The sequence below is a fragment of the Barbus barbus genome (assembly GCF_936440315.1).
Source record: "Barbus barbus genome assembly, chromosome: 12".
In the NCBI taxonomy this organism is placed as follows: domain Eukaryota; kingdom Metazoa; phylum Chordata; class Actinopteri; order Cypriniformes; family Cyprinidae; genus Barbus; species Barbus barbus.
Genome location: NC_136740.1, coordinates 17,076,966 through 17,093,358, shown reverse-complemented (window position 1 = coordinate 17,093,358; position 16,393 = coordinate 17,076,966). Strand labels below are relative to the sequence as shown.

Below are 16,393 nucleotides of genomic sequence, written 5' to 3'. Positions count from 1 at the left end.
CATTTATTTATACAGGGACAATGCAGAACAAAAGTGTTGTACCAGAGATAGATATAAACCTAATCTGCACCTGCAGTCCCTGGGCTGGATGTTGTTACAAAATTACAATATTCAGTCACAAACAAATACAAATACAACACATACAATATCACACCATACTCCATTAAATTAAAAAATCTTGATTTTCCTTAAGCCATACTTTAAGTGTAGCTCTAAACATACTAAATGTTGCACACTCTCTAATATAAACAGGTATTAAATTCCATCTTTCTGCTGCTCTAACTGAAAAAGCTGATTGTCCAAAAACAGTTTTCTTAAACTTAGTTGAAGAATCACCTCTAACTGATGACCTAGTCTGCCTGACATTGTCCTTACAGAAAGTCACACATTGTTTAAGAGGTGGTGTTGCAAGATCATGAAATAGTTTGTACATCAAACACACATCAGACTTTTTATAACTAATTTAACAAGCAATGATTTTAATTCACAAATATATATGCAACACTAGTCAAGACGTAAATCTGATTACAATTAAGTGGCTTATCTTCAAACTTCAAGATAAAAATAAATAAATATATAACATTAAAACATGTTTTTGTTTATACTCCCTTATTACCTAAACATGCTTTAACAAGAACATTTTTCTTTAAGGAGAACATTTCAATATTTGACATGACATGACAAATATGTAACCAAAATGTACCCTTTTTAAATAATTGCTGCAGAGAATGCCTTAGAAAAATATTAAGAAACATCCACTAATAGTTTGTGAATATAGTTTCTTCATAACCATACAGAAAATGATTTGCAATAACATCCTAAGAGAATCTGTACATTATGTTAAAACACATGCTGGAGTCACACACTGCTTGCTTATATAATGTATGTATGCCCTTGAAAATTATCTCAAGCTGTGGAGTAGACAGAGTATAAAAGGTGGGTCTTAAAACCTTCAGAACACACCACTCAGTAGCTTCGACATGAAGGCTCTCATTCTTCTGGCTCTGTTCGCTGTGGCTTGTAAGTAATGGGGCAGGGGAGATTTATACTGGAATTAATACAGATCTCTTAAGGTTTTTTTTTTTTTTAAAGATTTTAATTCCAAGTGCTCTGTTCAATAATTTTTTGTAAAATAAAAATGTGACACTAAAACTATATTTTTCCAGATGCCGCTCCTCTGGATGAGGATGACAAGATCGTTGGTGGATTCGAGTGTACTAAGAATGGTGTTCCATACCAGGTTTCCCTGAGCAGTGGTTACCACTTTTGCGGTGGCTCTCTGATCACCAACCGCTGGGTTGTGTCTGCTGCTCACTGTTACAAGTCGTAAGTGAAATATGTTTTTTTTTTTTTTTATTGCATGTGCCTAGCTGTCACATGGGGAAGTTATATCTCAGTTACTATAAGGCTTCGAATTGAGTTGCACAAAGTTCTTTAGATTTGAATTAAGAATTATTTTTTTGTTTAATGATTTTTCCTATATAATGAAGATTAGTATTTTCTGTGTTTTTAACATTTTATGTGTTTTAAATTGTTTTGTGCTTATTTTTTTAACCATTTAAATTTCTCTGAGAGCCATTAATAAAAATAAAATAAATGTAATGGCAAGTTTACATCATGTTTCGTAAGATTTTTTATAAATAAATTAATATGTTTATTTAGCAAGGATGCATTACATTTATAAAAAGGAAAGTAAAGACACTGATTATGTTAAAATAGATTTCTGTTTCAAATAAATGCTGTTCTTTGAACTTTCTATTCATCAAAGAATCCTGGAAGAAAAGGTTTCCACAAAAATATTAAGCAGCACAACTGTTTTCAGAACTGATAATAAGAAGAGCACCAAAATCAGCATATTAAAATGAGTTCTGAGAATCATGTGACATTGAAGACTGCAGTAACAGCTGCTGAAAATTCAGCATTAACAAATCAAAAACATTAAAACATCTTACTGACTACAAATGTTTGAACAGTAGCGTGACAGCAGTGTGGCTATTGGGTTAGAAATGTTCAGTAGCTTTACTGTAGTCATGATTCTACAATATGTATCTAGAAATTACCCTTCAAAAATTAAATTCTACAGGAGGCACACGAGTTATGAACCATTAGCAATCACAATTTCAGCCAACAAAGTGCACATTTTCTTAAGTCCAATACAAATTAAATGCAGAAATATGTTAAGAAGTTTAAAGTTTATTGTTTTCTGTGTGAACAAATAATAACTTATTCGTCTCTGTTCTCAGCTCTATCCAAGTGCGTCTGGGTGAGCACAACATTGACGTCTCTGAGGGCACCGAGCAGTTCATCAGCTCCGTAAAGGTCATCAGACACTCCAGTTACAACAGCAACACTCTGGACAATGACATTATGCTGATCAAGCTGGCCAGCACTGCCACTCTCAACAACTACGTTCAGACCGTTTCTCTGCCTTCAAGCTGTGCTTCAGCTGGTAGCGAATGCCTGATCTCTGGATGGGGAAACATGAGCGCATCTGGAAGTGCGTACTTCATGCATAACACTTTGTACATAAATCATTAAGTCTTCTTAGAATAACAGTGAACACATTCAAACTCACCTATAGTGAGCACTTGATGTTTCCTTAGGCAACTACCCCAGCCGTCTGATGTGCCTGTGGGCTCCTATCCTGAGTGACAGTACCTGCAGAAACGCCTACCCTGGTCAGATCAGCTCCAACATGTTCTGCGCTGGCTTCATAGAGGGAGGCAAGGACTCCTGCCAGGTAAGATCAATACTAGTTACATCGTTAATGTCATGCTAATGCTTTTTTATATTATTTGACTTTTATGAAACTCTTGTGGCTTGCAGGGTGACTCTGGTGGCCCAGTGGTGTGCAGCAACCGGCTGCAGGGTATTGTGTCCTGGGGTTACGGCTGTGCCCAAAGGAACAAACCTGGTGTCTATACCAAGGTCTGCAACTACATCTCCTGGATAAATAACACCATCAACTCCAACTAAGCTCCCACAGATTTTTTGAGCCCATAATCATGGCATGTTGAAATATCATTTGGCAAACGTAAAATAAACATCAGAGAACAAACATTAAAGATGTTGGATTGTATTATTTCTCGTTTTTAATATAGATACTAGTTTTATGAGAAATTATTTACTATTAATTAAAATGACTATTACTCTAGTTTTAAAGTCCAAACCATTAAACAAGTAGTATGTGGTGAAATATGAAACCTCTTTTCTAAATGACAGTTTTTGTGTGTGTGTGTGTGTGGGGGGGGGGGGGGTTCCTAATGCCATCTTTGAATATCCTTGACAATTTTCTCTTAGCACAGAAGACTTGATTTTGAGCAATGTCAGACAAGATGTTTAATCAGTTAACGGCAACGTCTTCAGATAAAATTCAATTACAGCACCAACAGTAACAGATATCTAAACTCAACAATAGGATTGCTAAATAAAACAATACTGTCCATTACAGGGAATTTCTAGTCCATATATTTGAAGAATTATTATTTTTAAAACAAAATTGGGTGTTAGCACATCAGTAATGTTGATATCACATGAAAAACAAATATACGGCAAACATTTTCACAAGTTTCAGAAGTATGTGATTCCATACAAATGTTCAACACACTCACTGAAAAAAAGAAAACATTTACAGAATTTTTATATTTCTCCTCTGGCATGTTCCAAGTAATGTCCATGCAGTTCTATAAGGTTGGAAAAACAAGCATTACATTCAGTGCAAATTAAGTCACCAGTTGTGTCCTCTGTCTTCAATATGGACGGTGACTGGGTTGAACCGTTTAATTCTTCACTTGCTGAAAAACTGTCCTTAGTGTGTTTTTTAACCATTTGCCCATCATTAGTCTGAGAATTAGTTTTGGTGGTGCTTGGAGTTTCAGTGTTTGGTTTTGGCTTTTGTGATGGGTGTAAGGTTGAGGGTCCAAAGTGTGACAACCGATGAGGCATTTCTCCTCCATTTGAATGGGGGAATGAGAGGAGCTTCTCTTGCCTCTGATTATCACAAAGGCTATAATTACAGCTTTGATGCTGGAGATGGTGAGATTGATGTTCCTCTGTCCTAAGTAGCTGGCCTCTCATTGCTATTGATCCTTTATCTACAGCCTTGTGACGGAGCTGATGGTGGAAAAGCAAGTCCAAGTTCTCAAAACTGGCGCTGCATGTACCGCATTCATAAGGATGCACAGCGGACTGCGGATCAATGGTGTAATGCGTCTCCATCGGATCATTTGTGCAGTGAACAACTCCGTGTCGCTTAAGAATAACTGCGCTTGCGAAACCTTTTCCACAAACATCACAAATAAAGGGCATAGTTGAGCGGTGCCACTCTTGCTGGTGGTTCCTCAACTTTTGTGCATTTGAGAACGTGTGATGACAGAAGGGACAAGCGTGAGCATTAAGTTCAGGATGCTTCTGCAGATGTTTATTGTACAGTCCCACAAATCGAAACCCCTGTCCACACTTAGGGCAAAAAAAGCGCCCTCTTTTCTGTCTATGCAGCCGCTGATGAATCCAAAATTTGTTCCAGTTTTTAAACATCCTGTTGCAAACAATACACGTGAAGCTTTGACCCCGTGAATGAGTGAGCATATGGGCTCTCAGCCTTCCTACATGCTGGAATATTCGTCCACATTGTGGGCAGAAGTATTTTCTCGGATCCGCTTTGTGCCACGTACTGTTCAGTTGAGATACAAAATAGCTGGATTTGATGGGCTGACTGACTGAATAAAAGTTATTCTGAGAGTCATAAACAGTGGTGGCCATGACCTGAAGAGGGCAAGCAAGTAAAGAGGAGCATTTTTTGAGCTTCCTCGGAAAGGATAAATCTTTTGGAGGAGATTTAACTGGACTTGCACTCCGCATTTTTTGAGGAGTTCTTCTCTTCAAGGAGTTTTTGGGTTGTAATCTGTGAGGTGAACTGTAAGAAGACTTTGCTTTTGTGAGCCGGATGGTAACGCAATGCTTGTTGTGTGTATGTAGCTCTGAAAGAAGACTAAAAGTCTGCTTGCAGTGGTCACAACTGTAACGCTGAGTATCAGTGTGTCCTTGCAAATGTAATTCATACTCATCTCTGGTGCCAAAGCACGTTTTGCAAAGGTGACACCTGAAGCTGATAACACCCTCCAATTCCATATCTTTCAAGGTGGCATGAGGGTTTCTTTTACCCTCACAAGTGTGTACTTTTAATGGCCCGATCTGAGAAAATCCCTTACCACATTTTGAACAAAAGTAAGGCCTAATAGACCAATGTACTCTCTCATGGACACGTGCCGTGCACGCTTGAGTAAATGATTTGCCGCATACCTTACAAGAGTAAGGTTTTTCTCCACTGTGAATACGAAGATGGATTTTGAGGACAGACTTGTAGCAAAAGACTTTGCCACAGATCGGACATGTTTGGGATTTCCCTTTCCCTCTTCCTCGCCTTCTCCTTTTAGGGGTGATTTGATTACTACGATAGTCACTTTCCAGTTTGTTGCCCATGCTCACTTTGTTCTCGTCCACAATTTTCTCAGATGTGGCTCTATCTTTGTGTCTGTGTGCATGTTTCCTACTTTTGGATTTATGGACTTTGCTGTGGGATCGAAGGTTGGAGAGTTGAGCAAAGGCTTTGCCACAATCCTGGCAGGTGAAGGGTTTCTCACCTGTGTGGACACGCAAATGAATAATATATGCTGAGGCATGATTGAAAGGGCGCCCACAATATTCACATTTGATAACCCTTTTTTCTTTGCGCGGCCTTCCACGGGAAAAAGAAGGATATCCACGTTTACTTTCTGTGTTCTCCACACTGCTTGCCTCAGCATTAACTTCGGTTGAAAGTATCTGGTTATTGTGTTCTGAATTTGCCTCTTCAAATGCATCATCCAATGTTACATCTTTTTTGTTTAATGAGTCAGAAGGTGAGGTTCCTTGATTTTCAGTGTCCGAAACGTTCACATCTGCAGTGTCCTCGTTGATTTTTTTGTCAGAATATTCTTCGCATTGGTTATCACTTTTATTAGAGCAGGACGTCTCACAGACAGCTTCCTCAGATGTTTGGACAGTTGAAGAATGGGCTTCTTTCCTTTCGGACTGACTACTTGAGATTTCATCTGTTGTAACAGACATTTGAGTGTCAGTTTGTGGTTCATTTAATTCTTCATTAAGCAGCAGTGATTTTGGTTCATTATCTATGGTGCTGGAAAGACAATCAGAATTTTTCTCACGGTCTTCTGAATATTTCTGTGTATTCATATCAGCCTCGCTGACAGGGGTAAAATCAGCGTTTAATTGCTGTGGAAATTTATCTACATTTACTTCACAGGAACCTTTTTCTCTCTCTTTTTCCTCAACATTGCAGGGCAATGAGTCAGGTAGGACATTAGTGGCTGGTTCTGCCACACTTCTGTTTTGGGAGTTTAATGCCAGACCTTTTGAAATTAATTCCCCCATTCCTCTCTTCACTGATTGTTCCTGGGTATCAGCCACATTAGAGTTTGTTTCATTCTTCTTGGCCTCTTCTTCAAGCATGATGTGCGAATCGTCTGCTGGTGCCTGAGATTCCCCCCACTCAAGCTGAAACGAAAAAGAATCAAAGATAAGACAACCTATTATGAGATGTATTGCATCTAATACTAAGTAGCATCAGAACTTTAGCAGCTGCTTCACCTGCTATTCATATAACAGGTGGACATATTAATTTATTTTTTATATTTTATTTAAAGGTTGACATTAATTTATTAATATAAAGATAAACATACAAAGCAGTTTAAAAAAATGTTATTCATGATATATATATATATATATATATACACACACACGTAAGAATTTGTACTGGCATGAAATTGTATTGCTGTATTATGTTTTTATTATTTTGATAGCCGAATATTATTTCCATTAATTTATATCGTCAGTAACAGGCTACTCGAGTTTAAAATTTTCATGCAGGATATTGCCTCAATATTTTTACTTCCAAAACATATTGCTCACAATTTATTTTTTAAATCTAAAAATATGGGAAATTGATGAGAAGGTGAATACTGCATTATTATTATTATCGATGCGTTTATGTTTCACGTTTCTTTGATTGTCCTTCTGCCATTGATTTGTGCTTTTATTTAAGCGATTCATTCAAAGAACCGAGTCATTCCTTAGTTAATCGAACTACAGCAAAGAAACCAAAATGTAGAGGTGTGCTCTATTCGTTGTCTTTGCATTTTGTTAGTTCTTTCCAATCGTTTTATTTCGTGATGTTCAATTCAGACTGCAAACGCACAACGACTCGGGTAAAACCTTTTTTTCCCCCCGTGCCGCAGTAGATAGCGGCACAGAGTGATGGCGCTCTGCAGGCGTTTGCAGCCATAGGCCATTCCTGCCATTAACAATGCTCGTTTCTGTAATGCTTCATGCATGTTGTTACAGGCAGCCCTGCATCTACCAAAACAGCACAACCTGTCCTTTAGGAATGGGTTTATTATGAAAAGCGAAATTAGCGTATTTATACATAACAGGATTAATGTGTCTATGTGTTAAATCAACGCTACCCGACGCTGGACTATCGAATCATTTAAAATCCTCAAAACTTATTTTTAAGGGCACCGCTTATGCAAAATAGCCCATTGTTTGCTCGACTGCTTAAAATTAGATTCTACCTTTATCTTGTAGAAAGCGCATAAGAAAAAGTAAAGCAAGGCAGTTTGCACCAACCTTTCATGCTCTTTCTTTTCAGCACCAATGAACTACGCTTCAGGACGCATAAACCAAACAACTGGAGTTTCCTTTTCCGTTTCCGATAAAAGCCTCTAGACATCTCTTTCTGGACGTGTGGCTGAGTAAAGTCATTCACCAAATATGCAAATAAATAAATGTTAATTTATTCTAGTTTGACTGCATTTAACACGCAACATATGATGAATGTTATACCATCAATTGCATAGAAAGGCTGGGTATATGGGTATGAATTTTATTCGTTTTTATTAACAGTTTAAAAAAAAAAAAACATTAAAATGTTTAATAAAACAAAGCGTTGTGAAAACACATGGTAAACAAATTACTTCTGCAGAAATTATTTAAAATTAAATATGAAATTATACATGAAAATATTAATTTCTAAATAAAACATGGAACTATAAATGATTAATTAAACTTACTGTACATGTCGTGACAAAGGGAAGATTGGGACTGTTCTGATGCTGCACTTCATTTACACAGAAATTAATATCATGTTGATTGATAATAGGCATCACAAACAATTAGGAATATTTACATAACGTATCAAAGTTAATGTAAAATTATAAATATAGCCTACTATTGATCAATGTTAATTGTTCCTAATACAGATTACGAACTGATATTAATTTACTTCTTTGTATGGTAAAAATGTACTAGTATATATAGAATTCATTGTATCCTCGCAAAATGTAAAAACATTTGTTTTTCATGTTTGCTATTGTGTAGACTAAATTTAACATGCACAAACTTGTAAAGTGTTGGCAAAATCATTTTTACACAAGTACTAAAGAACTCCTACCACATGACAATTAAAAGACAATTCTGATATTTTTATGTCCCTCCTGAGGGTTTGTATCAGATGCAAATTTAACATTGTTGACTGAGCACTGCCTAAAGTAGCTCATATATTTATTTGTTCAGTCCTCCATCATATTCACTACTTAATCAGCTCACCAAACCAATCTTTATCATTTAGATGTGTCCAGCAAGTTTCACTATTACTAGCAGTATTTAGCACAGTATAAAACCCTCAGAGTTTAATCTTAAATGAACACGTGTGCATGACCACACCTGTTATTGGTTTATTGGAGACTTAGAAAGGTGTTACTATTGTGTTTATTGATGCAACTTAGAACATGTTTACATCAAAATGTATTCACAGTACACTAATACACATTAGCTACCTTAAAAACAGCCATCAACTGTTCTATTTTACATTTATACAGTGCAGTTGCCAAAATCTGTATTCAATAGATGAATTAAACTAAGGCAACATCAATGAAATACAGAGGAAGCTGAACAATGTATTAACAAGACATAAAAACCTGTTACACTACTGATCAGATATGAAGCTAACTATTCAAAATTGTTTTTTTTTACTACTAAATGGTATAATGTACTCAACAGGTGCTGCCTTATGACTTCTTTTTCATCATTTTGATTGCATATACTGCAATAAAGTCAAGCAGCAGATCCACCTTTTATGAATGCAAGAACACTGTTCACAGGAAAGGTATCGGTTTCTGCTCTAGAGCATCTTCTGTGTCATTATTTGTTGGTGGTGGTGTTTCAGGCACTGGCCCTAATATGCGATGAACTCTCCTCCTATGATTTCTGAGGGACACTGCGTCAGGATAGCTGCGCTGGCAAATCTGACACTTATATAGATTGTGTTGAGTGACTCCCCTCGACAGCTCATGGCCTTCCACTATATGATGGTCCTTCCTTCTGTGGTTTCGGAGGGACTGTTCATCTGGATAGCTGTATGGGCAAATCTGACACTGAAACTGATTGGGAGTGATGTTTTGCTCAGTTCCCTTTGATGGCAGAAACACAACACCCACAATATGATGCACTCTTCTTCGGTGGTTTTTCAAAGATTTTATGTTAGGATAGGAGCGGTCACATATCTGACATTGAAACGGTCCAGAACGGACCGGTTCTACGGTACTTCGATTAGTTTGTTTCGGCTGTTTAGGCCGATGAACTTTCCTCAAGTGATCCTTCAGGGACTGAAGCTTTGGATAGTAGCGAAGACATATGTGGCATTGAAAAGGAGTAGGTGGACTGGTTTGTGCACCTGCTTGACGCAACTGTTCTTGTGCATCCTTCGCTGGGCTCATTCCGCTGTTGAGTTGATGGACATTTATTTTGTGCTCCTCGAGTGCCTGAGGGGTTGGACAGTTCTGGCCACAAATCTGACATGTTAAGACAGACTGCCTGCTGTGTGAGACCAGGTGTCTCTTGAGCCCATCTAGACAACTGAACCAACGCACACACACCGGGCACCGAATTGGTTTAAATGCGGGTTTACAGGTATTGCTTTGAATGTGAACTTTAAGCATTAATGTGCTTTGGAATGTTGTACCACAACGAGAGCAGGTGTGGTTCTTCTGACCTGCAGTATCGCTAGTACAACGTAACCGTATGTGTCTTAACAAGGAACTGCGGAGACTGAAGTTCTTTTTGCATTTATGGCAAGTCAGTGCCTCAGGAAATGGCCTGTTGTTCAAATGTTGAGGTGCCAAGAGTCCAGGCGATTGGGCTTTTATTTTATGCTCAGAAAAAGCTGGAGACTGTTGCGGCTGAGTCAGAGCGCGTGATGGTAGCGCTTGGGAAAATGAAGGAGGTTGTTGCTGGGCAGAGCTTTGAGATAGGTGCAACTGCTGATGTGCCTCAAAATCCATCCACGACTGCAGGTTCTCACCACAGTGTGGACAAATGTAGGACTCCTGCGCATGTTGTTGCAGGTGTTCGAAGAGAAGTCGAGGACAAGTGAACGAGGCTCCGCATTCGCACGTCACTCTTCTTGGGAGCACAGATGGAAGTGACATGATCCCCCAGTTTCTGTTACTGCTAGTATTCTGAGTGTTTTCTTGTCGGACTGCTTGGTTTTCTGTAGAGGGTGACAGGATGAATAAGTTTTCCTGAGCTGCAGGTGTCTTAGGCTCCATGGTTCTGTTACTTACTACTGAATCAGTGTTTGTTGCAGGATGGCACTTCCTTCGATGCATATTCATATTGTCTTTGCGGCTAAAGAACTTACCACACTGAGGACATGGAAACCTTTTAATCGGCCCAGCTGTATTAGATGATGTAACATTTTGCTGATTTAAATTTCCTGCCTCACAAATCTTCAAGTGCTCCTTTAGAGTAAACAGGCGGGAATAGCTTCTCTGGCACCCGTTGCAAACAAACCTCTTCAGGCCTTTGTTAGTCACATGCACCTGAAAGCTATTACTAGGTACTGCTGAATTAATTTCCTTGTCCTCATGAGGCTCTACAATGACAACATCCTCATCTTCATCACAGTCGTCTCTAACCACATCTGTCAAATCGTCCTCATCCGAGTCGCTTTGATCCACATCTATTAGTACATCAATTTCAGCATCATCCAAAGGCATGGTCCACTGCTTTTCAACCAATTTATCTCTTTCCTCTTGTTTTACTTCAACTATGTTGGCTGGTACTTCAACAGAGTTTTTAGTTGATTCAGTTGGTTTGGAGTTAGAAACACTGGCAAAGACGGACTCAAGGGTTTTTGGGGGATTTAGCTGGTCCTTCAACTGCATCTTCAGCCCAGTCTGATCTTTCTTGCCGATAGGAAGTTCTGTGTTCTGTTCCTCAATTTTTATCGGCTCTGTGCCTACGCCAATATTTATATGCTGTGTTGACATTTGACTTGTTTTCGAGTTTTGGACAGCTCTATTGCACTCCAAGTTTTGAAGTTTGACATTACCGCTGGTGCCTACAGTGGTCGGGGATTTCAGAGAAGCTTTACATGGACAGTTATGCTTTTTGAGGCTGCGCATGCGTGTGTAGCCACGCTTGCATAAAGAACAGTAGAACATTTTTTCTGCCAGTTGAGCTGTAGGGCTGACTGGTTTCAGAGACATTTTTCCCATCAAAGGTTGATGGTTTCTAGAAAATCCATCAAAGCAGACATGGCTTTCTGGGACGGAGATTACGGTTATCACAAATTGTTGACAACAAAGACAAAATTTAACTCTTTCTTTTTTATGCAGGGCATGATGCATTATCAAGGTGTCTAAGTCTTGGAAAACCCTACGGCAGAGTCTGCACTGATGTCTTCCTTCCACATTGTCCCGGCCAAAAAGCTTTTGACGAGTCTCAAGAACCACTACAGGACAGAGAGTTTGTGTCACAGATATAATCTTGCTCTTCTTAGGCAACATCTTTGCAGTTTTCACACCGACCACTGTGTTTTCTTTTTTTATCTTTGATTGATTCTCCAGTGGCTTGGGTTTTGGCATTGTCATGGTGATCGCAGGTTGCACTGGTGCTCTCGGTGAAGCTTTTCTGGGGGGTAAGTTCCTCTGTTTCATCTGGACGGGTTGTCCATGACTCGTGTAAGCAGATGCTAGCATCTTCAGGATTGATTTCTTATTAAATGCAGCTGAATCTTCACCAGATTCTGGTGATTTCTCATTGTCTTGCACAGAATGGTTTACCACGTTGGAGGTTGTTAAAGCATCACTGTCTTGCTCAGGTAACTGCACTTGCTCTTCGGTCACAGGGTGTGGTTCAGATGGCTTCAAGATGTTGCTGTCCACGTCTGCAGATTCCTTGCTGTCCACGTCTGCAGATTCCTTGCTGTCCACGTCTGCAGATTCATTGCTGTCCACGTCTGCAGATTCATTGCTGTCCACGTCTGCAGATTCGTTGCGGTCCACGTCTGCAGGTTTGTTGCTGTCCACGTCTGCAGGTTTGTTGCCGTCCACGTCTGCAGATTCATTGCCGTCCATGTCTGCAGATTCATTGCCGTCCACGTCTGCAGATTCATTGCTGTCCACGTCTGCAGATTCATTGCTGTCCACGTCTGCAGATTCATTGCTGTCCACATCTGCAGGTTTGTTGCTGTCCACGTCTGCAGATTCATTGCTATCCACATCTGCAGGTTTGTTGCTGTCCACGTCTGCAGATTCATTGCTGTCCACATCTGCAGGTTTGTTGCTGTCCATGTCTGCAGATTCATTGCTGTCCACATCTGCAGGTTTGTTGCGGTCCGTGTCTGCAGATTCATTGCTGTCCACATCTGCAGGTTTGTTGCTGTCCATGTCTGCAGATTCATTGCTGTCCACATCTGCAGATTCGTTCTCCTTGATGTCAGTGATTGAAGTAGGAGGGGGACTTTGTGCAAGAGGTTTTTCATTGGTATAGGATGGTGAAAGACTGTGAAAAACTTGGTCTGAGACAGCACAGCTGGAGTCTGTTTTGCTATCTGGCACAACTGGAATACCCTTCAAATCTGAATACTCTCCAAATTCTGACCCATGTTGTTTTTTGTGGTCTTCAAGAGCTGTAAGTCCACTAAACTCCTCGCCACGGTCACATATGTAGGTGTGGACTGGAGGTTCTGGAGTGGGCAACATTACACAGTGGTGTTTTTCAAGGAGATCTTTGCTTGCAAATAAGCTTCCACAGCTGACACAAGTAGGTAGTGTTGATTCTGGCTGTTGAGAGATTTCACTTGCATGAGACGCTTGGTGCACCAGGAGTGATGCCAAATTATGAAAAGTAGCTGAGCATGCCACACAGCTGTATGTTTTAGGACTTCCAGTAGACCTTGTTTCTTGAAGTCCATGCATTTTGTAGGTGCCAGATGATTCCTCTGCCAATGTTAAATTTAAGAAGTGATACCAACGTCTTTGTTATTGTTTAATATCTCCTAAAAAGAAAGCAGACAAACAACATTAGTGGCATAGCATGAATTTAAATGTTTTCACTTCAGAAATAAATCATGAAATGTTGTATTTACATATGCTGTAATGTTTAGGGCCCTGTGAGCATTCCCAGGTTAGTTACAATAAAAAGTAATTAACAGTGTAATTAGATTACTGTACTAATTACTTTCTTTAAAAAGCATTGCATTACTTATTACTAATTATGTTTTAAATCCCATATCAGCCTCGACCAACACAATAGAAGGACAGACATGAAACTGCTCTTTTAATTCTTTCAAATAAATAATATAAAATTTTATTAATTATTCATGAACTAACCAAAGTATTTAATAGGAGAAAGTTATGTTATAAACATACATTTTAACATTAAAATTTTGATGGTCAATCCATTATTTTACATAGAATTGTTCAATAATGTATACAGTATTTAATGCAATTACATCAGAAGTAATTGTAATTAAATTACAAAAAAAATTAAGGAGTAATCCATTACTTTACTTTTTCAAGTAATTAATTAACACTGCCTGCAGCAAGTTCAGCGATGTTTCGAAACAAGACAATTCTATAATGCAGTCCTAAAAATGGAATTACCTTTGTACAGAGTCATTTTATATTTGGTCACATTTCGAATGAAATAAAAAAAAATTTAACTAACATAAAAAAAAATTAAAAAAAACTCTTCATTCTGTTTTCCAGGATGCATGAAATTGAAATATAATGTATACAGTAAAACACAATATTCAATACAATAACAATATGAGTTTTTACGTAATTATTATAATTATTATTTAAACAATAACACATAACTTGTGTTATGTTGTTTAAATACTGAACATTTCTTGATATCCCTGAGATAAGGGGAATATAATATGTATTTTTAGTGCTTTTTCCTTTGTGTAAAACCATCATGAATACAAAGATAACATTTCTAAAAACTTGGCACTGTGATTTTAACTAGCCTATATACTTGGTAAAAGAGCGGATCTCTCTTCAAATCACGTATCGCATGCAACCTCTCACAACTGTCAGGGACTTCACGCATATTTAAATGAGAAAGCTCATTTCTCCTTAGAAAACTCAACTAGTTCAAACAAAATTGCTGCACCGCTTTCGTTTTGAAGTAAAGTGTTCAAGTATTCATCATACACAACCAAGGTTCCAAATGTAGCAACAATAGAGAGGCAGAAAAATGGGCAAGCCTGCTCATGCTTCAATTTTGATAGGCCTGGCCACTTACCGTGGAACTAAACTCAAATTTTGAAATAAACGCTGTTTCACAACAATTAAACCCAACACAAGGGTAATCTGCAGACTACTCGTCGATTTAGTTTTAGTCGAAATTATAAAATGAGTGTGAATATAATCGAACACATGCTAATAACAAGCGATGCAGCAGATTTAGCACGCTCTTCTGAAATAAACATATATAAACATACAACTAGCTTGCAACATCTCAACGTTGAATTACACCTCTTTACAAAATCAAACGCGCTTTATAGCAACATCTTGGGCGATGCAGAGCATGCGGAACATGTCATTCGCGTGCTGCACAAGGGAATTGAATGACAAAAACAGCAGCTGGGCTATATGCACGAAATAAAACGAACCATAAGAAATTCCTCAAACAGTTACTAGCTTGCACTCACCTTGGGAAAGTACGATTTGTAAACTTGCATGATTTTAATGAAAGAAGTGATTTATTTTCAATCCGAAAACGCGGTATGTATTTTGCACCAGTTTCTGTAGAGACGTAATTCCCGCTGTTCTCTATAGAGGGCAGTATCTCTGAGCGCTCACTCCCGTTCCCCACATGTAAGGTACACCGCCATCAACTGGTGTGAGGGACCGGTGAACACTACACTTATCTTATTAAATGCAAATATTACTAATAATAGGTAGGTTTAATACATCTTGGATTACTCGAGAAACACCAAAAATACTGATGCACTGAGAAGAGATCCAGGCAGACGAAGTCTTTCCGTAAAAGTGTAGTTTATTAAAAATCAATTATCATAAGTATAAGTGATACTGATTACAGATGATTAAGTGTTAAAATATGGAAATTAAAGAAAGATTAAAACTGGATACAATATTCAAGCTGAACATATTCTGCTAAAACTAAGATAAAAGTCTAACAATCTGAGTAATCTGATCTGAGTATTAATATTCAAGAGCTGAGAGATGAAGAGCTTCAGAGCATGCAAAGAGAAGGAAAGATTAAGCATGCCAATTGAAGGAGCATTATATAGGCTTAGATACCTACGTCTTCATAGGTCATAGAATATTCTCATCTGATCAAAAATGTTCTCGTCTGATCAGCAAAATGTTAAAAATATTTACCTACTATTTTCCTTTCCCTCCCCCTTATTTAGATAATGTCAGAGCAAGGTCAACTTGACTTGTCGAGGAGGTTGAGCAGAAACAGCAAGCTCTGCAAATCTTTTAAATATCACTGGGCTAAATATCATATCAACTTAGAAGGAAGTGTTTAATACCAAGAAAATTAAAGACAAACCGAGCAACATCCGTGCATATATATAAAAAAAAACATTATGCATAAAGAATGAGTTTCCAACATCCTGTCCAACATAAATGGAACATAACAGGGTGCACCTTTATTTGTCAAATGAAGGTAAAATACTACGTCAATGAAATATGAATACAACTGGAATTATGAATATAAATGCATAATACAATGAGTATGAGTAATACATTAATATGAATGTAATGTAATAAAACCAAGAATATGTCATAATGAATATACTGTATGAATGAATATGAAAAATAAGAAAACATAACCATATAGTAGATGGGCCTACACCAAATACTGAATATAGGCTATAGGCCTAGAAAATATGGATGGTTAAATGTCTGCAATTATAGTCAATGTTTGGACACATTTCTGATTCAGTTTACACTTTTCCATATATTTGAGTTATATTTTAATAAAAACATTGAAGAGGTTGCTGCTGTTCAGC

At 38.1% G+C, this 16,393-nt stretch overlaps 3 protein-coding genes across 3 annotated transcripts; 1 reads left to right on the top strand and 2 right to left on the bottom strand.

Moving 5' to 3' along the window:
- The first annotated feature begins 860 nt into the window (after positions 1-860).
- On the top strand, positions 861-3,065 carry LOC306877779 (trypsin-3-like). Its single transcript, XM_079429746.1, has 5 exons — positions 861-1,020; positions 1,167-1,326; positions 2,244-2,497; positions 2,604-2,740; positions 2,827-3,065. Exons 1-5 carry the CDS (start codon positions 981-983, stop codon positions 2,974-2,976), a joined length of 741 nt encoding a protein of 246 aa, XP_079285872.1. The 5' UTR covers positions 861-980; the 3' UTR covers positions 2,977-3,065.
- Positions 3,066-3,324: 259 nt separating this feature from the next.
- Positions 3,325-7,720, bottom strand: LOC306878000 (uncharacterized protein). Its single transcript, XM_079430079.1, has 2 exons — positions 7,687-7,720; positions 3,325-6,555 (listed from the first exon to the last, which is right to left on the bottom strand). The coding sequence occupies exon 2, from the start codon at positions 6,508-6,510 to the stop codon at positions 3,640-3,642; it is 2,871 nt and encodes a 956-aa protein (XP_079286205.1). The 5' UTR covers positions 6,511-6,555; positions 7,687-7,720; the 3' UTR covers positions 3,325-3,639.
- Positions 7,721-8,812: 1,092 nt separating this feature from the next.
- On the bottom strand, positions 8,813-15,184 carry LOC306877997 (uncharacterized protein). The gene is made up of 2 exons (XM_079430075.1): positions 15,062-15,184; positions 8,813-13,399 (listed from the first exon to the last, which is right to left on the bottom strand). Exon 2 carries the CDS (start codon positions 13,317-13,319, stop codon positions 9,213-9,215), a length of 4,107 nt encoding a protein of 1,368 aa, XP_079286201.1. The 5' UTR covers positions 13,320-13,399; positions 15,062-15,184; the 3' UTR covers positions 8,813-9,212.
- Between the last annotated feature and the right edge of the window lie 1,209 nt (positions 15,185-16,393).